The sequence below is a fragment of the Prunus mume genome, linkage group LG3 (assembly GCF_029339155.1).
Source record: "Prunus mume cultivar Tortuosa linkage group LG3, ASM2933915v1, whole genome shotgun sequence".
Classification (NCBI taxonomy): domain Eukaryota; kingdom Viridiplantae; phylum Streptophyta; class Magnoliopsida; order Rosales; family Rosaceae; genus Prunus; species Prunus mume.
In genome coordinates this window covers 8454990-8474042 of record NC_142700.1, presented here as the reverse complement: position 1 = coordinate 8474042, position 19053 = coordinate 8454990, and the positions used below count along the sequence as shown (strand labels likewise).

The following is a 19053-nucleotide window of genomic DNA, read 5'->3' as shown; positions in this document are numbered from 1 at the left end:
AAATTCAATTACCTTCATATAATGACAGAGACTAGGTTAATAATAGTGGTTAATTTGTCCCCATTTTAGGCCAATAAACTAGGAGAAGCTGGCTACCAGTCACATTACAAAGCCATGAAAGTCAAAAAGATAAACAGATTTCTCGAAGCAAACCAGAAGAGCTAACGATACCTTAAGATAAACTTCTGCATGTTCATCTTACTGGTAAACTATCCAAAAACCAACACCAAAACCACAAAAAAAAAGAAAAAAAGAAAAGAAAAAAGAAAAGGCTATTTATTTTAGAAACTCCTTGTTAGTGACTTATATAATTAAGGTCAACTCAAAACATAACTCGTTAACGTGGTACACACTAACTTAACACAGGCATATTATATACACAAATAGACAAGACAAGTTTTGACCAAGGAGTCATGTACACAGCAAAACATGGGGAGGTAGTGTGGTATATAAATTTTAGGCCTGAAATCGAGAAGTCAAATTTTGATTTTGTGGATTTTAATTGAATGCAAAAGAGTAATCAAAACTCGTTTGGTGAAAGTTCTTGCAATATTTGGTGGATCTATCGTCTATCAGCTTTGAGTTACATATAAATATACTTCCATTTTCTAACGTAATAATTTTGTTTGTTTAAAGACGAGTCTAGTACTAGTGGCATTTTGGTCCTTAAATATATTTATTGAATTATGTAGTCCTAACACTCTATCACGAGTGACATTTTAGTCATTATATTGTGCCACTTTTGTTAATTCAATAAATATTGTTACTAGTCTCACCCAAATGTCACCATCTTATTCCTTGAAATGTTGCAAGGGTCCTCGAGTTGGGTGAATCAAATCATAGCCCTAATAAATGAATTAAACTAGTCAAGCTTTAAGTGGGCGCGGTCTGATCTGGTCTAGTTTCCACCTCACACTAGATCAGAATCAGTGCTATTCAACTGGTGCGATTCGATCCAATTTTGGTGAAATTTTTTATAAAACCGGCTGGTCCAGTTTAAATATGTTCCTGTGCGGTTCTTGGTTTTTTCGGTTTCAGAGCGGAAATTTTTTTCAATGTATATATTTTTTACAAATTCCAACTAAAATTTTATTTTGTGGGCTTCAACTTTCACAAATGATCCAATTTCATGCAAAGAAAGATGATTGGACCTAGAAAAGAAAGGTACTTTGAAGGTTGGGATTGGGGAAATATTAGTTCAGAGATTAGAAAATTAGCATTGGACTTAAATAATTTTTTTTAATAAAAAAAAAATCACCATATTCTCTTATGGAATCACCATTATATCAAATATTTCCTCTACATCTGCAACCCATTCGAGAAGCCATTCAATTCAGTCACTTCCCATAAAACATGGAACATTTGCAACATAGGATTGGCTTCGAGCAAATTCACTAGCGTATTCCCCTTCAATATTTGATATTTCCCCACGACCATTGTCTATGAGGTTTACGTACCTCCCATTACCACTCATCATTGAGAAGGCAAATCCTTGCCCTGAATGATGACCCGCTTTGATACCACTTGATGCAGCACGTAAGCACGGATTTACGGATCAACAAACTTCTAAATCCGAAAAGATAAACTGAAATCCATCAGAAACTAGAATCCACTAGAAAATAGAAAAAAATCTATAAATTTGATTAATAATATGATAAAACTGATTAATACAACGTCATGAGTTGGCTTAAATAGAAAACAAAGAAATCCTAAAACCGTAGGAAACCTTAGGTTCCAGAATATTCCTAAAACTTAACTAATAAGAAAATAATTTAAATCCTAATTAAAATTATATCAGGAAAATAATATCATGATTGATAACTTATTCTAAAAATATGAATACAATATAGATCTTCTTAAGAAATCAAGCAACTCGAAAATCCCAAAGATACGTCTTCCTTCTTTTCCTAGCGCCATAATTGATGTTCAAACATGATTTTCCATATTTGAAGCCCAATTTTCTGATTTTGAATTTTTCCCCTTTTCAAAATTTCTTTCGTAGGAACAACCCTATTATTTGTCCTACATCAGATTTGATGATGGTTTGTTGACTTTTTAGAGTTTTTTTTTCTCTAGTTTTTTCCATTTTCCGGTTCGGTGTTCCAATTTTCTGGTCTCAATGCCCACTCCCAGTAGTTGTAACAAATTAAACCTCAATCACTCAATTTTGTCAAAAAGGATATGTACTGACCATTTTACCCCTTGGATGGACAAAAAACTTGATAAATAGATAAGGATGACCAAAATGTTGACAAAGTTTGAAGACTACATAATTTAATGATTGAATTTAAGGGCCAAAATGCAAATTGGAATATAGTTCAATCCATAATTAACCCTATCAAAATGTGTTTAGAAAAAGTTTTATCTTTAAAAAGTTATTTTTATTATTACTAGTCTGTTCGGACGCTCTTCCGCTAGACTTTTTGAAAATTTTTAAACTTATTTTAGAATTAAAAAGATAATAAGTAGTTGTGTTCCATAAAAATAGGATCCATTATCTGATTTTTCTTTTAATTTAATTTTATTTATATGAAAAAGTGTGAATTTATCATATTAACCTCACTTAATTAATAATTTGAATTCTTAATGTTTGCATTGATTAAGACATTTTCTGATATTCTAAATGTTTCACCATTCATTATCTTTTACTTTATTTATATATATATATATATATTGATTTATGTGCATATATAATATATTGTTGTAAAATGTTTAGTTACTGTATATTTTAGCTTCGCACATAAAGAAAGAAGGGAGAAACAGACAGACAGTGAACAGTGTAAGCAAACCTGTGAAGATGCCGGTAAGTTCGACGATGATCGGAGCCCTACTGGGACTGGGGACCCAGATGTACTCCAATGCCCTCCGCAAGCTCCCTTACATGCGCCGTAAATTTCATCTCTTTCTCTTTCAAATTATCGTTTTTATCATTATTCATTTCTCTGGTCATTGACTCATGAACCCTAAACCCAATTGTCCAATGATCCGATTCAGATCCTTGGGAGCACGTGCTGGGCATGGGATTGGGTGCGGTGTTCGTAAACCAGCTCGTGAAATGGGACGAACAGCTGAAAGAGGACCTTGATAAGATGCTCGACAAGGCCAAGGCCGCCAACGAGCGCCGATACATTGGTATACTTATCCAACCCAATATCAAAATCGCACAAATTCAATTAATTTCTCAATTTCGTACGCCTCATGATTGTATTCTATGACAACCCATCAATCCCATTTGTGTTTTGGTGTCTCAATTTTTAGCTCAGCTTTGCTAAGTGTCATTTTTGAGATGATTTGTGAAATTTTGAAACACGCTATAAGTAATCTTAAGAACCCATGTCTTTTTGAGTGTTATGATGAATCAAAGTACTGTTCTTTAGCTAGTTATTGTCTGTAAGTTTGGTTTGGACGTTGAGGGAACGCTGAATTAGAACTTTTGTACGTGTACAGAGGATATTTAGGTGAAAATTTTAAAACATAACATATTGTCTTACTTTTTCTATCTTGTTCTCCTCCCTCCTTTCTCTCGCTAGCTCAAAATTGGTTGCACCTCATAAAGGTGGATCCTTTATAGAAAATGTGAATCAAGCAGAGTATTTCGATATTTCAAACCAGGAAAACCCATTCAGGGTCATCTGGACTCCGAACGTCATGCCAAGGTCTTATTGGCCTATTGGTCTACTAGATAATCTCACGGATTATGGAGTCTGTGAATGGTTATTCTCTCAATTACTTATTTATGCTTGAAACACAAAGATTTAAGTATTTGTGCATGTGTTCACTGCACTAGGATCTTAGGGATGTGAAAGGCCTAGTATACATAGTCCTTTTACATTCAGAGATTATTTTTGGTCCCTTGAACCCTAATTAGCTTGCCTACTTAATTTTTTCTCTTTGCCATCTGTTGCTATATATTTTCTCTTTTATTGTCATGTCTTCCTCTTAATTACCTACATTGTGTGAAATAATCTGAAATTTTGGAGCCTTTTTTCTTGATCAAACTGATATGACATCTGAGATATTGTAAGTGAAAAAACAATTTCATTTATTGATCAGTCCATAACACCCCCCCCCCCCCTCCAAAAAAAAAAAAAAACTGGCAAAACCATGAAGAAGGATAATAAGCATTTTACTTTTGCCATTTTCCAGAGTTATTAAATGGTTATGGATCCAAAACAAAATTTTGTGAGAGAATGTACTGATCCCTGAGATTATTTTATTTAGTAGGACGTTTCGATTGTTATGCTAATGGTTTGGATTCAGGTTTGTCCTTACTTTTAAGCTTTCTTGTGTTTGATTAGACTATGGTTGAATGCTATGATCTTACTTGTAAGCCATTTTGGGCCTTGGAGAACCAGGTTTTAAGATTTTCCTTTAGTATTCTCATAATTGCTTTATTGCCCTCTTGCTTCCTGTGCTTCCAAACTCATTTAGTTTTCCTTTAAAAACATTGTGGGAGGTTCCTACAAGAAATCCTCAAATACTGTACTCACAAAATTATGTCGATTTTGCCTTCCATGCTCTTCCACACCATTTATCGGTCAGATCCCTATTCATCATGTATGATTTTTGTTTTACCCGAAGCCAAAAGTTTTGAATTATATCCTTGTGCTTCCAGACTTTCTTTGGGAAATCTTAGCGGGAACAAATATAAAAAGTAATGTACTCATCACTGTAATCAAGAGCACAGTGTAAAGTACAACATTTGGAAGTGGCTTGCAATGAAAAACTTTGTTACAAGTGTTTTTCTCTTACTGAGTGATGATTGTTTGTGGATAGTGTTTGGACATGCATTTATTCTTGTTTGTTTCTCTTTTTGATGATTAAAACTTTATTAGAAAATGCCAAGCGCTTGTAACTTATTTGCATACTTCATGTTTAGTGTAGCACTTGAGTAAAACGAAGATTTAATTTATGGGATTTAATGTGTGCAAACTTATCTTTCATCGGACTCTTTCCTTTTCCTGATTAATATTTATTTTTCATCTGCAGATGAAGATGATGATTAGCTTGCATCTCAGTGTGTTGTGGCATGCTCAGACGGGATCCATGTTTTAAGAGAGTGTCAGGCCTTCTAAGTTGCAGGCACTTTTTGTTTTTAATTTAATGTTGATATGTTTGCAAGGTTGTCAAAACTTTCCTATTTTTCTGGTATTTTTTTGTGATGCATGATAATGAAATGCTTTCATATTGCAAAGCTGAATGCTGTGTCTAGTGCGTTGTTAATAAATGAAATGAATTCAATAGTTGTCCTAGCTGCAAGATATCTAAAAAATGAATCCATCTTTTGGGCAATGGGTGAGTGGTCCTGCTTTCCTTGATTCGTAAATCCAAAGTTATTACCATCTCGGTACCCTTACTGAATGGACAACTACCCACCTAGATCATTTTAGTGATAAATACAATCCTATAAACTGGTGTTTTATTAAGTTTCATGGATCTATTAGGGTTTAAGTTTTAGTATTCTATTAAACATGCATCTATTAGGGTTTAAGTTTTAGTAATTTTTGTTTTAAGTTTATTAACTGATTCCGCAATGTGACCTCGGTTGAGATGGTGTTTTGGAAGAGTCAGTTGCAGTATTTTATGTAGAAAACCAAATAAAAATGGGATTCTTGTTCCCCAAACAGTATTTTATGAAAATTATGTATATAAATTGCATCCGTTTCTCAGCCCAACATGTCATGGTTGTGAGCTTGTTGTTGGTGTATTGATTACTATTACAGGTATTGTATTTGTAGGTTTAATAGCCTGAGTGAAGAAAGCATCTTCAAACTTTCTTCTTTGTGAAGTGGTTTGGTCATGCACAGAGCTGAACGAATCTGCATTGTCAAGTCTAGAAAAGTATGGTCAGCAAAATATATCTCAAATATGGATTACTCTAGTTAGAGCTTTCAGAAACAGTTGGACCAACTGTTCTGTTTGTTTCTGGGTTTTGGTTCTAAACGGTGAACTGTGATGAAAAGATACTAGTTCCACAAGCCTTTCAATTTTGGTTGTGATTGGCAAATTCCAGTTATTTGCAGCGACAACAGCTTAAATTGTAGTTCTTTGATTCAACATAACCAGTGTATTGAATACGAAGTTAGTGTTGTTAATTACTGGACAGGAACGTTTGATTAAATTTAGATTCTTTTCATTCAGCCTAAGCTTCCAATGTCACTGCAATACCAAAAAATCCATTATATGGATTGTCATGATGGTTGAAACACTACAACCGTTGATCCACGGATAATAATAACAAAGCTCTAACAACACAATCTTACATAGATTTCAATGCCATCGACATTTGCCTCAAGCAAAACCCTATTCTCAATGCTGCACAATAGTTGCTAGCCCAAATGAAACATGGTATATTTATGCTGATATCAAATGTTCATCAAACTTCTGAAACATGATTTGATTAGTTATGTAGTACAAGAATCCATATTCGTCTTCTCAAACTCCACCATCCTATGATTAAAAACATGTAATAGTTGATCACATGCTTGCCGGGACGAAGGCCTCTCTGCTGGGCTGGTTTTTGTGCATTGCAGTGCTATTTCAAGCACTTGGAACGCCGCACATTCTTCTCCAGATATGAGTGGTTTCAGTGCAGAGTCTATCAACTCATCACGCTTAGAATCCTGCATTTCAATATGTGTCTCGACCCATCTCACCATGTCCATCTCCAGGCCAAAAGATGCATCCGTTGGCATTTTCCCACTTACAAGCTCCATTAGCACAATCCCCATGCTGTAGACATCACTCTTTTCTGTTGCCTTGAGTGAATAAGCATACTCTGAAAGCATATGAAATGCGGTTAACAATCAATCATATAAAACACTCAAGTTGAAATCAAATGATAGATCAGTATCCAAAGTAGTTAGAAAGAATACAAATCAAAGCATAACTGCTTAGTACCTGGTGCTATGTAACCAAAGGAGCCAGCAAACCATGTATTCGATTCTGTGTTAGACTCGTAATTCTCATTAATCGCCTTGGCAAGGCCAAAATCCCCAAGATGTGCCTCCATGTTGGAATCTAGCAAGACATTGCTTGATTTGACGTCCCTATGAATGATCTTTGGCACACAGTCATGGTGGAGATACTCCACTCCTTGAGCTAATCCAACTGCAATCTTTAGCCTGGCCTCCCAATCAAGGCTCTTCTTATTGCTGGTGGCTGGTTGCTGGTGTATCCAGTCCCACACGCTTCCGTTCTCCATGTACTCATATATCAACAGATTGGAGCCTACTCCTTTGTTGCTGCAATACCCCATTAATTTCACCAGATGCCTGTGTCTTATCCTCCCAAGTGTCTTGATCTCTCTTGTGAAGCTTTTATTTGCCATAAGGTCATCTTTATACAAAATCTTCTTGACTGCCACAGTTTCTCCGGTGGACAACTCAGCTTTGTAGATTATCCCTGACCCTCCTGAGCCAATTACGAACTCATTGCTGAGATTTTTTGTGGCTTCCATAATATCTTTCCATTTGAAATCCGGCTTGACAGAACCGTTTGGGAAGAGCAGTCTTCGCTGAGCATGGGAAGAGCTGGATGAGTACAAGCAGTTCACTTCACTGGCTTTTCTAAAAACTTCTTGCTTGTGTTGCAAGAGAGAAGCAGCTCCAAATATCAGTAGAGCAATTGCAGATAAAGTACATATTGCAGAAATGACTACCACTGCCGATTCGCTCGGGCCTGACTGTTGCCTTCTGACACTGCATTTACCAAGAGGGCTTCCACATAGATGCAAGTTTCCTGCAAAGGCCTCAGCTGGCCAGTGTGAGAGTTGCTTGCTCAATTTTCCTTGCAGATTGTTGTAAGACAGATTAAGCTTTCCCAAACTAATCATCCCAGCAACTGGGGAAGGGACTTCTCCGACAAGTTGATTGTGCGATAGATCAAGTGCTTCAAGTTTTGTCAGTGTCCCAATAGAGGCTGGGATCTGACCACTCAGATTGTTGTAACTGAGGTCTAAAATGCTCTGAAGATTTTGGAGTTGTCCAAGCTCAAATGGTATGTCACCATCAAATCCGTTCTGTGAGAGCTGAAGCTCATACAGCTTCCCTAGCTTACCAATGGCTGGAGGGATTGATCCCGAAAATAGGTTATGGTTGAGGTTTAGGACATTAAGGGATTCAAGGTTACCAATTTCAGCAGGGAGAGTTCCATTGAGAGAATTGTCATTCAGAGAAAGCACTAGCAGTTTAGAACAATTGAACAATTCTTGGGGAGGAGGCCCGGTGAATCGATTTGAGGAGAGCTTCAACTCTCCCAACTGAGGCAAACCTCCAAGCCACTGCGGAATGGTACCCGAAAGAAAGTTGTTATTCAAATCAATATGGGCCAGTTTCTTGCAGGATGAAAGCTCAGCTGGTATTGGTCCAGTGAGTGAATTTCCCGAGACATCTAACAGTGATAGTTCACTGATGTTTCCCAGTGTCTGTGGGATTGAACCAGTAAATTGATTGTTCCCTAATCTCAACCTCTCAAGAGAGGGTGAGTTTCCCAGCTTGTAAGGAATCTCATGATCAAATGCATTGTCAGTCACATCAAAAGAAAGAAATGAACTTGAGCTACACAATGCAGCAATGCTTCCATTCAACTTGTTTCTTGACAGATTCACTCTGGTCAAATTTCCCATGTTAGCTAATGTATCAGGAAGATTACCTTCAAGGGAATTGTTGTAGAGCATGAACTGTTCCATTGCTTGGAGAGATCCAAATGTTATAGGAATGCCACCAGATAAACTGTTGTCTGCCAAGTCCAGAATAGTAAGTTGATGACAGTTGCCCAATGTGGCGGGAAGCTCACCCACCAGTTCATTCTGTCTGATATGAAGTAAGTTCAAATCCTTGAGCCTTCCAATGGTGATTGGAATCTCCCCACTGAGACGGTTTCCAAAGAAATCAATCATTTGCAAGCTTGAACAATTGCCAATCTCAATTGGGATTTCTCCAGAGAGCTGATTATCATAGAGATACAAAATCTCAAGCTTCCCAAGCATTCCAATCTCTCTTGGCAGAGGACCCTGCAAGTTGTTGTGATACAAGACAAGTGTCTGCAGGTTGCTGAGGTTGCCCAAGTAAGGAGAAATTGAACCAACCAAGCTGTTGTTGTGGAGCAAGAGATCAGTTAACCCCACCAACTCAAAAAGCTCAACTGGTATTGATCCATTGAGCAAGTTATTGGACAAATCAAGTTGCTTCATTGATTGGCACTGGCTCAGTTCGACTGGGATTTCACCAAAAATTGCAGCATCTGATATCATCAAGTGCTCCAAACTGGTTGTGTTGGAACATAGAGTTCTTGGTATGACACCAGAGAGATTGTTGTTTGATAAAACCAAGTAAACCAGTTGAGCCATGTTGCCCATTTCCTCTGGAATTCCTCCTGTGAGCTTATTCATGGACAAATCAAGACTTTGAAGATTACCCAGTTGAGCTAAGGACTTGGGTACAGGACCTTCGAGCTGGTTTCCCACCAAATTCAGGTACCCGAGTTGACTCAGTCTGCCGAGTTGACCCGGAATCTCCCCAGAGAGACTATTGTTGCCCAAATTCAGTAGTTGGAGATTCTGGAGAAGACCCAATTCCTCAGGGACCGATCCATTGAGATGGTTTTGAGCAGCTGTGAAGACAGTGAGGCTGGAACAGTTCCCAACTCGGCTGGAATTGGTCCCTCGAGTTGATTGAGTTGCATGATTAAATTCTCGAGTTGGCCGAGTCGGCCGATTTGGGGTGGTATTGGACCGTTGAGACTGCATGAGGCCAAACCAAGAGTGACCAAATTGACAAGATTGCCAAATGAGGCGGGAATATGCCCAGTGAGTTCATTGTCACCGATTCTCATGACCCGGAGACTCGACAGCGAGCCAAGCTGAATCGGGATGGGCCCACTAAGTTGGTTTGAAAAGAGAAGCAAAGATTCCAAGGAAGAGAGGTTAGAGAGGGCTGGTGGGATGGGACCCGTGAGGCCGTTAGAAGAGAGATCAAGGTGGAGCAGGTTTTGCAAACTACCGAGTGAGGGTGATATTGATCCGGTGAGTGACGAGTCGGAAAGGTTGAGCCCCACCACTTGAACTGAGCCATCAACCGAGTCAAGCCCACAAGACACTCCTCTCCAAGTACAGAAATTTGGGTTGCTTTCAGACCAAGCATGCAACACTTTTTCTGGGTCTTCCACAAATGACCTCTTCACCTCCAAAAGCACACTTAAAGTTGTGTTGCCATCAAGCTTTGCCTCAGACAACACAAGACCAAATGAAAGATGCACGAACAGAACAAGTAAAAATGGCACAACAATATTTGTTGCTGCGGCAGCCATTTCTCTCTTCAACAAAGAAAAACAGAGCAGTTCAAGATATATACGAAATGCTATATGAACTTGAAACCAACTGTTTCATTGATGGACAAGTCGAAAGCTTGTATCTTTCTGAGAGAAGTGATCAATATGGCGGTGGTTGTTGAATGTTGGTCTTGGGTTGAGAAGAGACGCGTGGTATTGAGTTGCCATGTGAGGGTGTGCATGTAATATATGGTTCTTGAAGTGTACAAAGATTGAATTTTACTGCAAATTGCATGCATTGAAAAGTTGGGTTTTTGCAGGCTGTGTTTATGATGCCTAAAAATGGGTGCACATCAAGGGAGAGAGAGAGAGAGAGAGAGAGAGAGAGAGATAAGAGAGTTTCAATGAGACCACAAGTTTTGTCAGCTGTCAAGCTGCAACAATTCCCATCAATGAGACTACCCTGCTTCCACTGTGCTATTGACAAGTTTTGTGTTTAAATAATGGGATAAAGTTGGATTGTGAATTGAGAAGGTCAAACTGGGTCAGAGAAACAACATGAGAATAATTTATATATAAAAATAAGAAAATTATTCAATTCATAAATGAGAACAGGTACACGAAAGGTCAGACTATTTAAGAAAGGCACAAACTTGCAGTGAAAATATAGAAACAGAGAGAAGAAAAACAGAGTGGGGTGTTTCTGTTTGATTGAATGTGAAGTTAAAAGAAGATATGGGCTTACATGGAGAAGATACAGTAGTTGGGTGACCGACAAGGGACGTTGTTTGTGGGTTTTACAGAATTGGTGTATTAGCTCAAGATGACTCAGTCCCTACTCTGAAAGTGAGCGGTTGAATTTCCCATTATAAAATCAATCAAACTAAGAACATTTCTACACTAGAAAACTGAAAAGCTTTACAAAGTCAACACAATCCCCCCAAACCCCTGTCATTCCATACGTAACCCAACTTACCTTCTAAAATTCCTTCCATCTAACTCTTTTTGATTAATTATAGAGGAAGCAATTTTGTTCGCGAGTGTTTTTGTTAGAAACACTTTTATTAAAAGCATTATATAAGTTTTTCTGGAAGAAGCACTTTAGGTTGTTAGAAAACGTTTAATCATTTTAGAATCAATCGCAAACAGATCGATTGGTTATTGCTAACTTGAGGATTACATGTATCATATACCCTTTTAAAAGTTCAATACAATATGGTTTATGTCATGCTAATTGGGTTTGAGATACCAAATCCTCATGTCTTTTTGTGGCCATGCAAAGTTGTTTTGATAAGCTTTGATTGGTTTGCAAGTAAACCCTATGTTTACTCCAAAATTGTATATCCTTTGTTTCTTTTTCCTCACTCAATTATGCAAACTTTGCTAAGCTCTTTCTCAAACTCCTGCATGCAAACAAATTCTATCCAACCTACTTCCGCAAATTATATTGGCAAAGATAATGGTTTCATAATTCTTCCCTTCAACATAGAGGTATTAGCGTCATCACAGTAGGCACTGCCTCCAGTTTACGTCAATAATTCCATGTGGTTGAAAATTAATTAAGAAAACGCAGTTATAACTTAGAAGTTAATAAGACGTGTTAATTATTTGGTAAACAACCACGCTCTATACTTTGTTCAAACCTTAATAAAAGCTGCTGATTCAAAGGCTCACACTCACATATCTCTTCAACTCTTACCTACTTTCACCTTAACGTCCAACTACAGGTGATGGTTGATATGGACAACTAATTCTAATTCAGCCCATTTAATAACCATTGTCGGAACTCGGACTCCAATTCATTATTGAGATATTTGTTCTTGTATAAAATATACGACCAAGCCTGTAAACCATGCATGTGAACTTTTTTCCTTCTCCCAAGCTTGAGATATTCTAAATCCTTGTTTAGATTATTTCAATTAGATAAGATTAATACTTTGTCGTTATTTGGTGAACTTATAAATTTTAAAACTAGATTCATTAAATTGAACAGTTCAACATATTGTGTTTTACAAATTTTATCTAAAGACTTAAAAATCATATGAACTCATTTGGATTGGATTTCAATCCCGTCCAAACTGAGCCACATATACAAGAGAAAGAGATTGTTGTATTTCATATAGAATTTACTAAAATGGGTAAATATATGTTAATTTTTTTCATGAGACAATCTTATATGTTATATTGTAAAATTATGAAAATTCCGAATCATTGAGTATTGATTGTGTAAACTATGGATTAAATATTTGGTCCAAATTGATAATATTACTCAGCCTTAATGTAAAGTTCATACCCACGAGTCCATAATTACATTCTCAAGATTGTACTTACCAAATATCGAAATGCAATTTCAAACCCATCCTCAAACTCCTAAAACTTGAACCAAACTAACCCTTAATTAAACAATATAGCCTCTTTCTTTAGCATCTATTATTCTAGATATATACAAAATTTTAAGGAATTTTTTTCTCCTTTGATTCTTGTTTACTCAAAACAATGTTGCTGATAAAAGTGTATGCTTGAGTTTCACAAAAGATATATAGTCGTTTTGCTTGTTGATTGCAACACCAACTAGCCACTTTGTCAATCAAATGAGTTTAAAGTCTACCCGTGAATCATATGCTGAGGTAATAAGTACAAAAAGAATGCTTACTTTATCCATCATCGATCCCTAATTAAACCATATTACGTGAAGGTCAGAGGAATATTAACTTTTCATGGATTAATTATCTTTAAAATCAAACAAGCCTCTGGATATGCATGCAAAGATTCCCCCATAGATTAATAATAATAAGCATTATAATTAGTTTAAGCAAAGCCATGCAATGTATGCGTATTCGCTAGAGTCATGACCCCACGAGGGCGAAGGCTAGCTTGGAGGATTTCATGAGTGGTTAGACAATTACAAAATGGTTGAGATAATTTAATTGTAGAATTAGATGTATATGCTTTGTCCAAGAGAATACGACATCGCTCTGATGCTACTTAACGATAACAAAAAGAGTACTTAAACCATGATCACCTGATTCACAATATATATCCTCTGCTGTTGACCCATAACATATATATATATATATATGTATACACACACGCAAAGTTTAATTTCTTGTATATAATCTGATATATAGCTCGATTATATCGATACATTTTTGTCAACACATATACAATATCGATACGCATATTAACAGTCCGGTTTTTAATTAAAGACCGGATTTCCCAGAGGATTTCAATTAATTGGCAAATGATGAAGATAGCTATAGAAAAAATGATGGGTACGTATAAGCCTGCTTGCATGATGCAGGGACAGCTAAGACCAACGCTTCTTGTTGTAATATCAATTCTTCCTTTATGTCATTTTCTTGAAGAACATGGAATAGACAAGCTTTACTTTTGTCTGATTTTGTTCTAATTCAAAGATACATAAACCCAGTCAACGAGGGTTGGTTAAGTTGGTAAGAATCGTTCTTTTTGCTATTCATGCTTAGGTTCAAATCTAGTTGCTGAGAATTCCTATTGATAGATAATCTGTAAAAACAAAAAAAAGGGCTAAGACCCCTATGTAAGTTCTCAAAGAGACTTTGATATGCCTTTGCTCTAAGATAGGGTAGCCTCCCCTCCCCCTAAACTTTTCTTCATTAAAAATAAAATAAAATTATACATAAACCCCAAATCAATTACCATTCAAGTAGATAATTATATCTTCTCATCACATGCGTGGCAAATGTAATGAGATGACAAGTATAACAGCCAGCCCAACTTGTGAGGCTTGCCTCCGCCATCTGTGATTATGGAGCCGATGGACCAAAAGCATGATCTGTGGTCTTTAGGAAAGAGCTAACCAGAGCACCTTCACCAACCTCAACTTTGCCCATTTTCTTCTTTTTCCTTATTAGTTAAAATACTTCCTCGTATTTTATATTTTCTTACGGATAAAGATTTGGTCAGTTGGAGCACAATAATTCTTGGTTTGGATGGAATTGGTCCTAAAACTTTAGAGTTTATTCGGATTTGGGTCACTCGAGTTTATTCCCTCGAACCCAATCTGTACTTGTTTAACTCAGTCATAATTGGGCTAGATTTTGTTGACCCAAACTCCATATGCAGTAACAACTTATTTTTTTGGGCCCAAGTGCAACCCAACTAATTGCCTACTTCTTTCAGGCTTTTTCTATTTTCTATCTCAAAAAAGAAAAAAAGAGGAGAAATAAAAAGACTAATATCTTTTTGTAGTTTCACAAAAAAAAGTACAATAATTATCTTTAAAAATTTAATGCAAATCAAATGCTTGTACATTTAGATTTTAGGAAAGTCAATGTTATTTTTTTCAATAAATAAATAAAAATAAAGCAGCAATATCATTCTCAAGCTCTACATGCTGGCATGTCTTCTCCATTTGCAGGGGGTGCTTCCCACGTAGTCTGCAACTAATTAATAATTAACCTAACTAACATCCCAATTAGATTCTCTAATCAGTAACACCATGCGATATATATAAATCAAAGCTTTGTCAAAACCCTTCATTGGAAGGCAAAGCAGCATATAGTCTTTCATTTTTGGGCAAGGCAGATAATTGCTGCACAAGAATCATGAACTCCATAGTTTCCTTGCTCCTTGTTCTTCTTGTTGTGCAGTTAAATCCATCTTCATGTGACCCAGAACATGATTACCATAAAGAAGAAACACATAAGTCTTGGGAGGGAGCCACCACTCTAACACTTCCAAGTTTGTCAGACGACTTGCCGTTTGGAGAGTTTCTTTCCACTGGTTTCTACCGCAGGAGTTGTCCTGACCTTGAAGGCATTATCAATAGGAAGGTCAAGGAATGGCTTAAGCAGGATTTCAGCCTTGCTGCTAGCCTCATGAGGTTGCATTTCCATGACTGTGCCATCAGGGTAAGAATATTAACCATGTTATACTTGCGTGTACATGTGTATGTCGCACGTGATTAATAATAAGTAGTTAGAAATTGCATCACAACCCAACTCTTTCTCAACTCGTTTAACTGATCACATAAAATGAGATCCATGATACTGCGATATTTCAACGATCCACTTTATGTGACGAAGTTGTGAAAAGAGGAAAATAGTTTGCTCCATTGCTTAACAAACCAATTTCATATAGTAATATTGCATGCCTTATATATTTTATTTGTGGTTTGCAATATATGTAGGGATGCGATGCCTCCATCTTATTATACCATGAGGGAAGTGAGAGGACAGCTGCGGCCAGCAAGACACTAAGAGGGTTTGAACTGATAGATGATATTAAAGCAGAGGTTGAGAAGAAGTGCCCAAAGACAGTATCTTGTGCAGACATTTTGACTGCAGCTGCCAGAGATGCCACTGTTCAAGCTGGAGGTCCATACTGGGCCGTCCCCTACGGGAGGAGAGATGGGAAAGTTTCAAATGCCAAGGAAACTGAAATGGTGCCAATGGGTCATGAAAACATCACTGCTTTGGTTGAGTTTTTCCAATCACAGGGCTTGAATGTACTTGACTTGGTCGTTCTCTCAGGTGAACCATCTAGTCCACATGCATCTCGCTCGCATATTATATCATCACACAGTCAATTTGGACCGCATGTTCAAACATGAATCAATTTAATTATAGGTCCAAATTGAGAATGCGACAACATAACTAGTGTGCGACGACAACAAAAGTTCCCTACAACTAGTCACTAGAACACAAATCTCTAACTGCTTTAGTTGCAATAAATGGTTTTGATCTGCAGGGGCACACACCATAGGAAGGTCGTCATGTGGTTCTGTACAACACAGGCTCTATAACTTCAGTGGAACTGGCAAGCCTGATCCATCCCTTGATCCACAGTATTTGAACTACTTGGAAAGAAAATGCAGATGGGCATCGGACTATGTTGATCTTGATGCTGCAACTCCACATAAATTTGACATTGGATATTACACCAATCTGCAGAAGAAGATGGGACTTTTGTCCACAGACCAACTGTTGTATTCTGATCCAAGGACTTCGCCTCTTATCAAGGCTTTTGCTTACCAGCCATCAGTCTTCTACCACCAGTTTGGAGTGTCCATGGCCAAATTAGGGAATGTTCAAGTCCTCACCGAGCAAAACGAAGGCGAAATTCGAACCAATTGCAATTTTGTCAACTCTTATTAAGTGACCTTTTAATTCTAATGACAAGCAGCCTCCAATCCTTACCTTGTTCTTTTTTTTTTTGCTTAACCATATGATATCTTTGAAATTGTTGTTGTTTTTGAATGTTTATGTGCCACCTTACAGGTTACAGCTAACAGAGCTGGCTTGATATGATATGGAATTTACTTGTTCACTCATGTTCAACCTTTCTTGCCTCTCTAAAAATTGAGTTACATATAGTTTTTGCACCCAAAGCCCCCACTCAATGGACAGAAAATGGGCCTGTGAGAAAGGAAATCTTCTCTCTCAAGCCCCTTCTTCTCTTTTACTTTCCCTTCATCTATTAGCTGGGTAGTGGTGAAAGGTCACTGTTGTGAGAAACTTTATGGATCTGAAAAATTATATAAGAAGGGCCTGATATTAATTGAAACACCATCGTGGACCTAAAATGATATCTGAAAAGAATATTTCGAGACCTTTATCTGCCTCAAGCGTTAGCATCTGTGACTCATACTCTGTGGGCTCTATTTTGTCTTCTTTTGAAGGAACTATGGGTTTTTCCAAAGCGCGTCCTCACTGTGTCAAAAAGGTCAAACCAAGCGAACTGTCACTTTATCAGGCCTGCCCCAAAAAGAAAAAGAGCAAACTCTCTCTTTAAATATAATCTTACTTATTCACACTGTTATAAGACATCACATATCTAAATAAAATTGCAAAGGAGCTACTAGTGTAATGGTTTGGAGTAATTGCTCATTTAGGTAAGATTTTGAGTTCGAGTTCTAACATCTGTTTAGTGTGTGTGAATTTAATATATTATCGCCCATCTCAATAGAAAATATCCTCCAAAAACAAAATATTATATATCTTCATAAAATTAATATGTTTCAATCATATTAACATCTAATTTTTGGAAGTTTATCAAAAAATTCATAAAATTGATTACCTGTTAATGAGTTTTTGTGAATTTAATACACAAGCTTACATTTTTTTAAATAATTTAAAGAACACAGGAGTTGATTTGTTTTTTTTTCTTGGGGGGTTTTGTTTTGTTTATTTATATACTTGTTTAATGAATCATCTCCAACGACATGTAAAAGTAGTCCACAAACACCTGCTTTCCCCTTTTTATTTTCAGACCTCTTTCTTTCTCTCTCTCTCATTTGAACTTTCATGATATAAACCCCTACAGGGTATTTCAAATCTTGTAGCGTCTCTTTTTCTTTTCCATCTTGAGCTATGGAGCAGCCTTAGTTTGCAAAGCCAAGCCTTCATTTTAGCACCTACCAACCTAGTTGTTGTTGCATGATTATCAACTAGAACTTGTTGAATGATTTGAATATTAAAAAGAAACAAAATCATTTTGCATGGCTTGTAATGCAAAATCATCTCCTACCACTTTAGCAACCATCTTCTTCTTCCTCCTTATGATATTCCACATCTCCATGGCTAGACATCATAGCTTCCCAATCCCACATGCTACTTCTTCCTCTACCTCTAGATCACATGGAGTTGGAGCCATTAAGAAAAATGTCATGGAGCTTGGTACAGAAGATCATCATCACATGGCGCCAGATATTCAAAGGCTGATGAATCTACAGGCGAATCAAGTCGAAGGAGAGGGCTAGGGTTTCGGGTTCGTCCAGGGAGGCAGCCATTCCCATGGCAAGAAAATATGTTCAATGCTCGTGCACATGAAGTTCCAAGTGGTCCAAATCCCATTTCAAATAGGTGAGGAGTATTGTGGAAGCTAGCAAAACAAAGTGATCGAAGTAGATATATGATCAAGAAAGGAAAAAAAAAACATATAGTCTCTGATTTTCTCCTTCTTTGTGGTTTGTGTTTTCTGCCATTTGATTTATATATAGTGCAGTAATATCACTACAGCTTAATTATATGTTATTTTTAATTTTTATTATTATAATTTTCTAGACAGAACCTTCAGACAATCATTTTGCAATTATAACCAGGATGTACATGATATTTAAGTAGTAATGTTCTTCATGGTCATCATTATGCTATTATTCATTTTTGTAGCTTGCTTCTCTTTTGCACCTAATATTTCTTTTTGGACGTATATAGGCAATGAATATGATCAATTAGATAATACTATTTTGCTCTTTTCCATTTTCAAGTGTTAGATATATATATATAGTTGTTCTCTCATTCGGACGTTTGGATGTTATTATCGTGCCGACGCTATTATCCTTGATAAAAATAATTATTTTAATATTTGGAACAAATGTGGCATAGATTATTACATGAGCAGCTTAATTGCTTCAAGAATGGAAGTGGATGTTCTAAATATGTTCTTATTGAAGGTTTTTTTTTCTTCCTTTTTTTTTAAGAGAGAAAAAACAAGCATGTTTCTAGTTAAGGTAGCTGATGGTGGACTTGCTTTTTTCATCAGTTGTCAAAAGAGAAAAAAGCAATTGGATTTTGGGAATGTTTATGCGAGTGGGATTATTTGCCAGAGAGCACATAGCTATTTTTGTTCCCTTGGCTTTTGGATAAACAAAGAGTAGGGACATAATGATTCACAAATTGTTATCGTTTTTGAGGCTTAATTGAGGCAATAATTAAAGAGAAAATTGAAAGCCATTGTTTTGCGTGTAAAGTTAAACAGGCCTGCCATGGCATCCAAAGCAATGGTGAAGAAGGGTCTCTTTAG

The 19053-nt window shown here is 36.8% G+C and overlaps 3 protein-coding genes across 3 annotated transcripts; 2 read left to right on the top strand and 1 right to left on the bottom strand.

Annotated features, from left to right (window-relative positions):
• The first annotated feature begins 2700 nt into the window (after positions 1–2700).
• Positions 2701–5252, top strand: LOC103325536 (excitatory amino acid transporter). The gene is made up of 3 exons (XM_008227717.3): positions 2701–2888; positions 2995–3132; positions 4990–5252. Exons 1-3 carry the CDS (start codon positions 2798–2800, stop codon positions 5004–5006), a joined length of 246 nt encoding a protein of 81 aa, XP_008225939.1. The 5' UTR covers positions 2701–2797; the 3' UTR covers positions 5007–5252.
• A 917-nt stretch (positions 5253–6169) lies between these two features.
• LOC103325535 (uncharacterized) lies at positions 6170–10443 on the bottom strand. Its single transcript, XM_008227716.3, has 2 exons — positions 6901–10443; positions 6170–6778 (listed from the first exon to the last, which is right to left on the bottom strand). The coding sequence occupies exons 1-2, from the start codon at positions 9746–9748 to the stop codon at positions 6405–6407; spliced, it is 3222 nt and encodes a 1073-aa protein (XP_008225938.2). The 5' UTR covers positions 9749–10443; the 3' UTR covers positions 6170–6404.
• A 4360-nt stretch (positions 10444–14803) lies between these two features.
• On the top strand, positions 14804–16591 carry LOC103325534 (Peroxidase superfamily protein). The gene is made up of 3 exons (XM_008227715.2): positions 14804–15161; positions 15440–15782; positions 16000–16591. The coding sequence occupies exons 1-3, from the start codon at positions 14856–14858 to the stop codon at positions 16404–16406; spliced, it is 1056 nt and encodes a 351-aa protein (XP_008225937.1). The 5' UTR covers positions 14804–14855; the 3' UTR covers positions 16407–16591.
• Positions 16592–19053: the final 2462 nt, after the last annotated feature.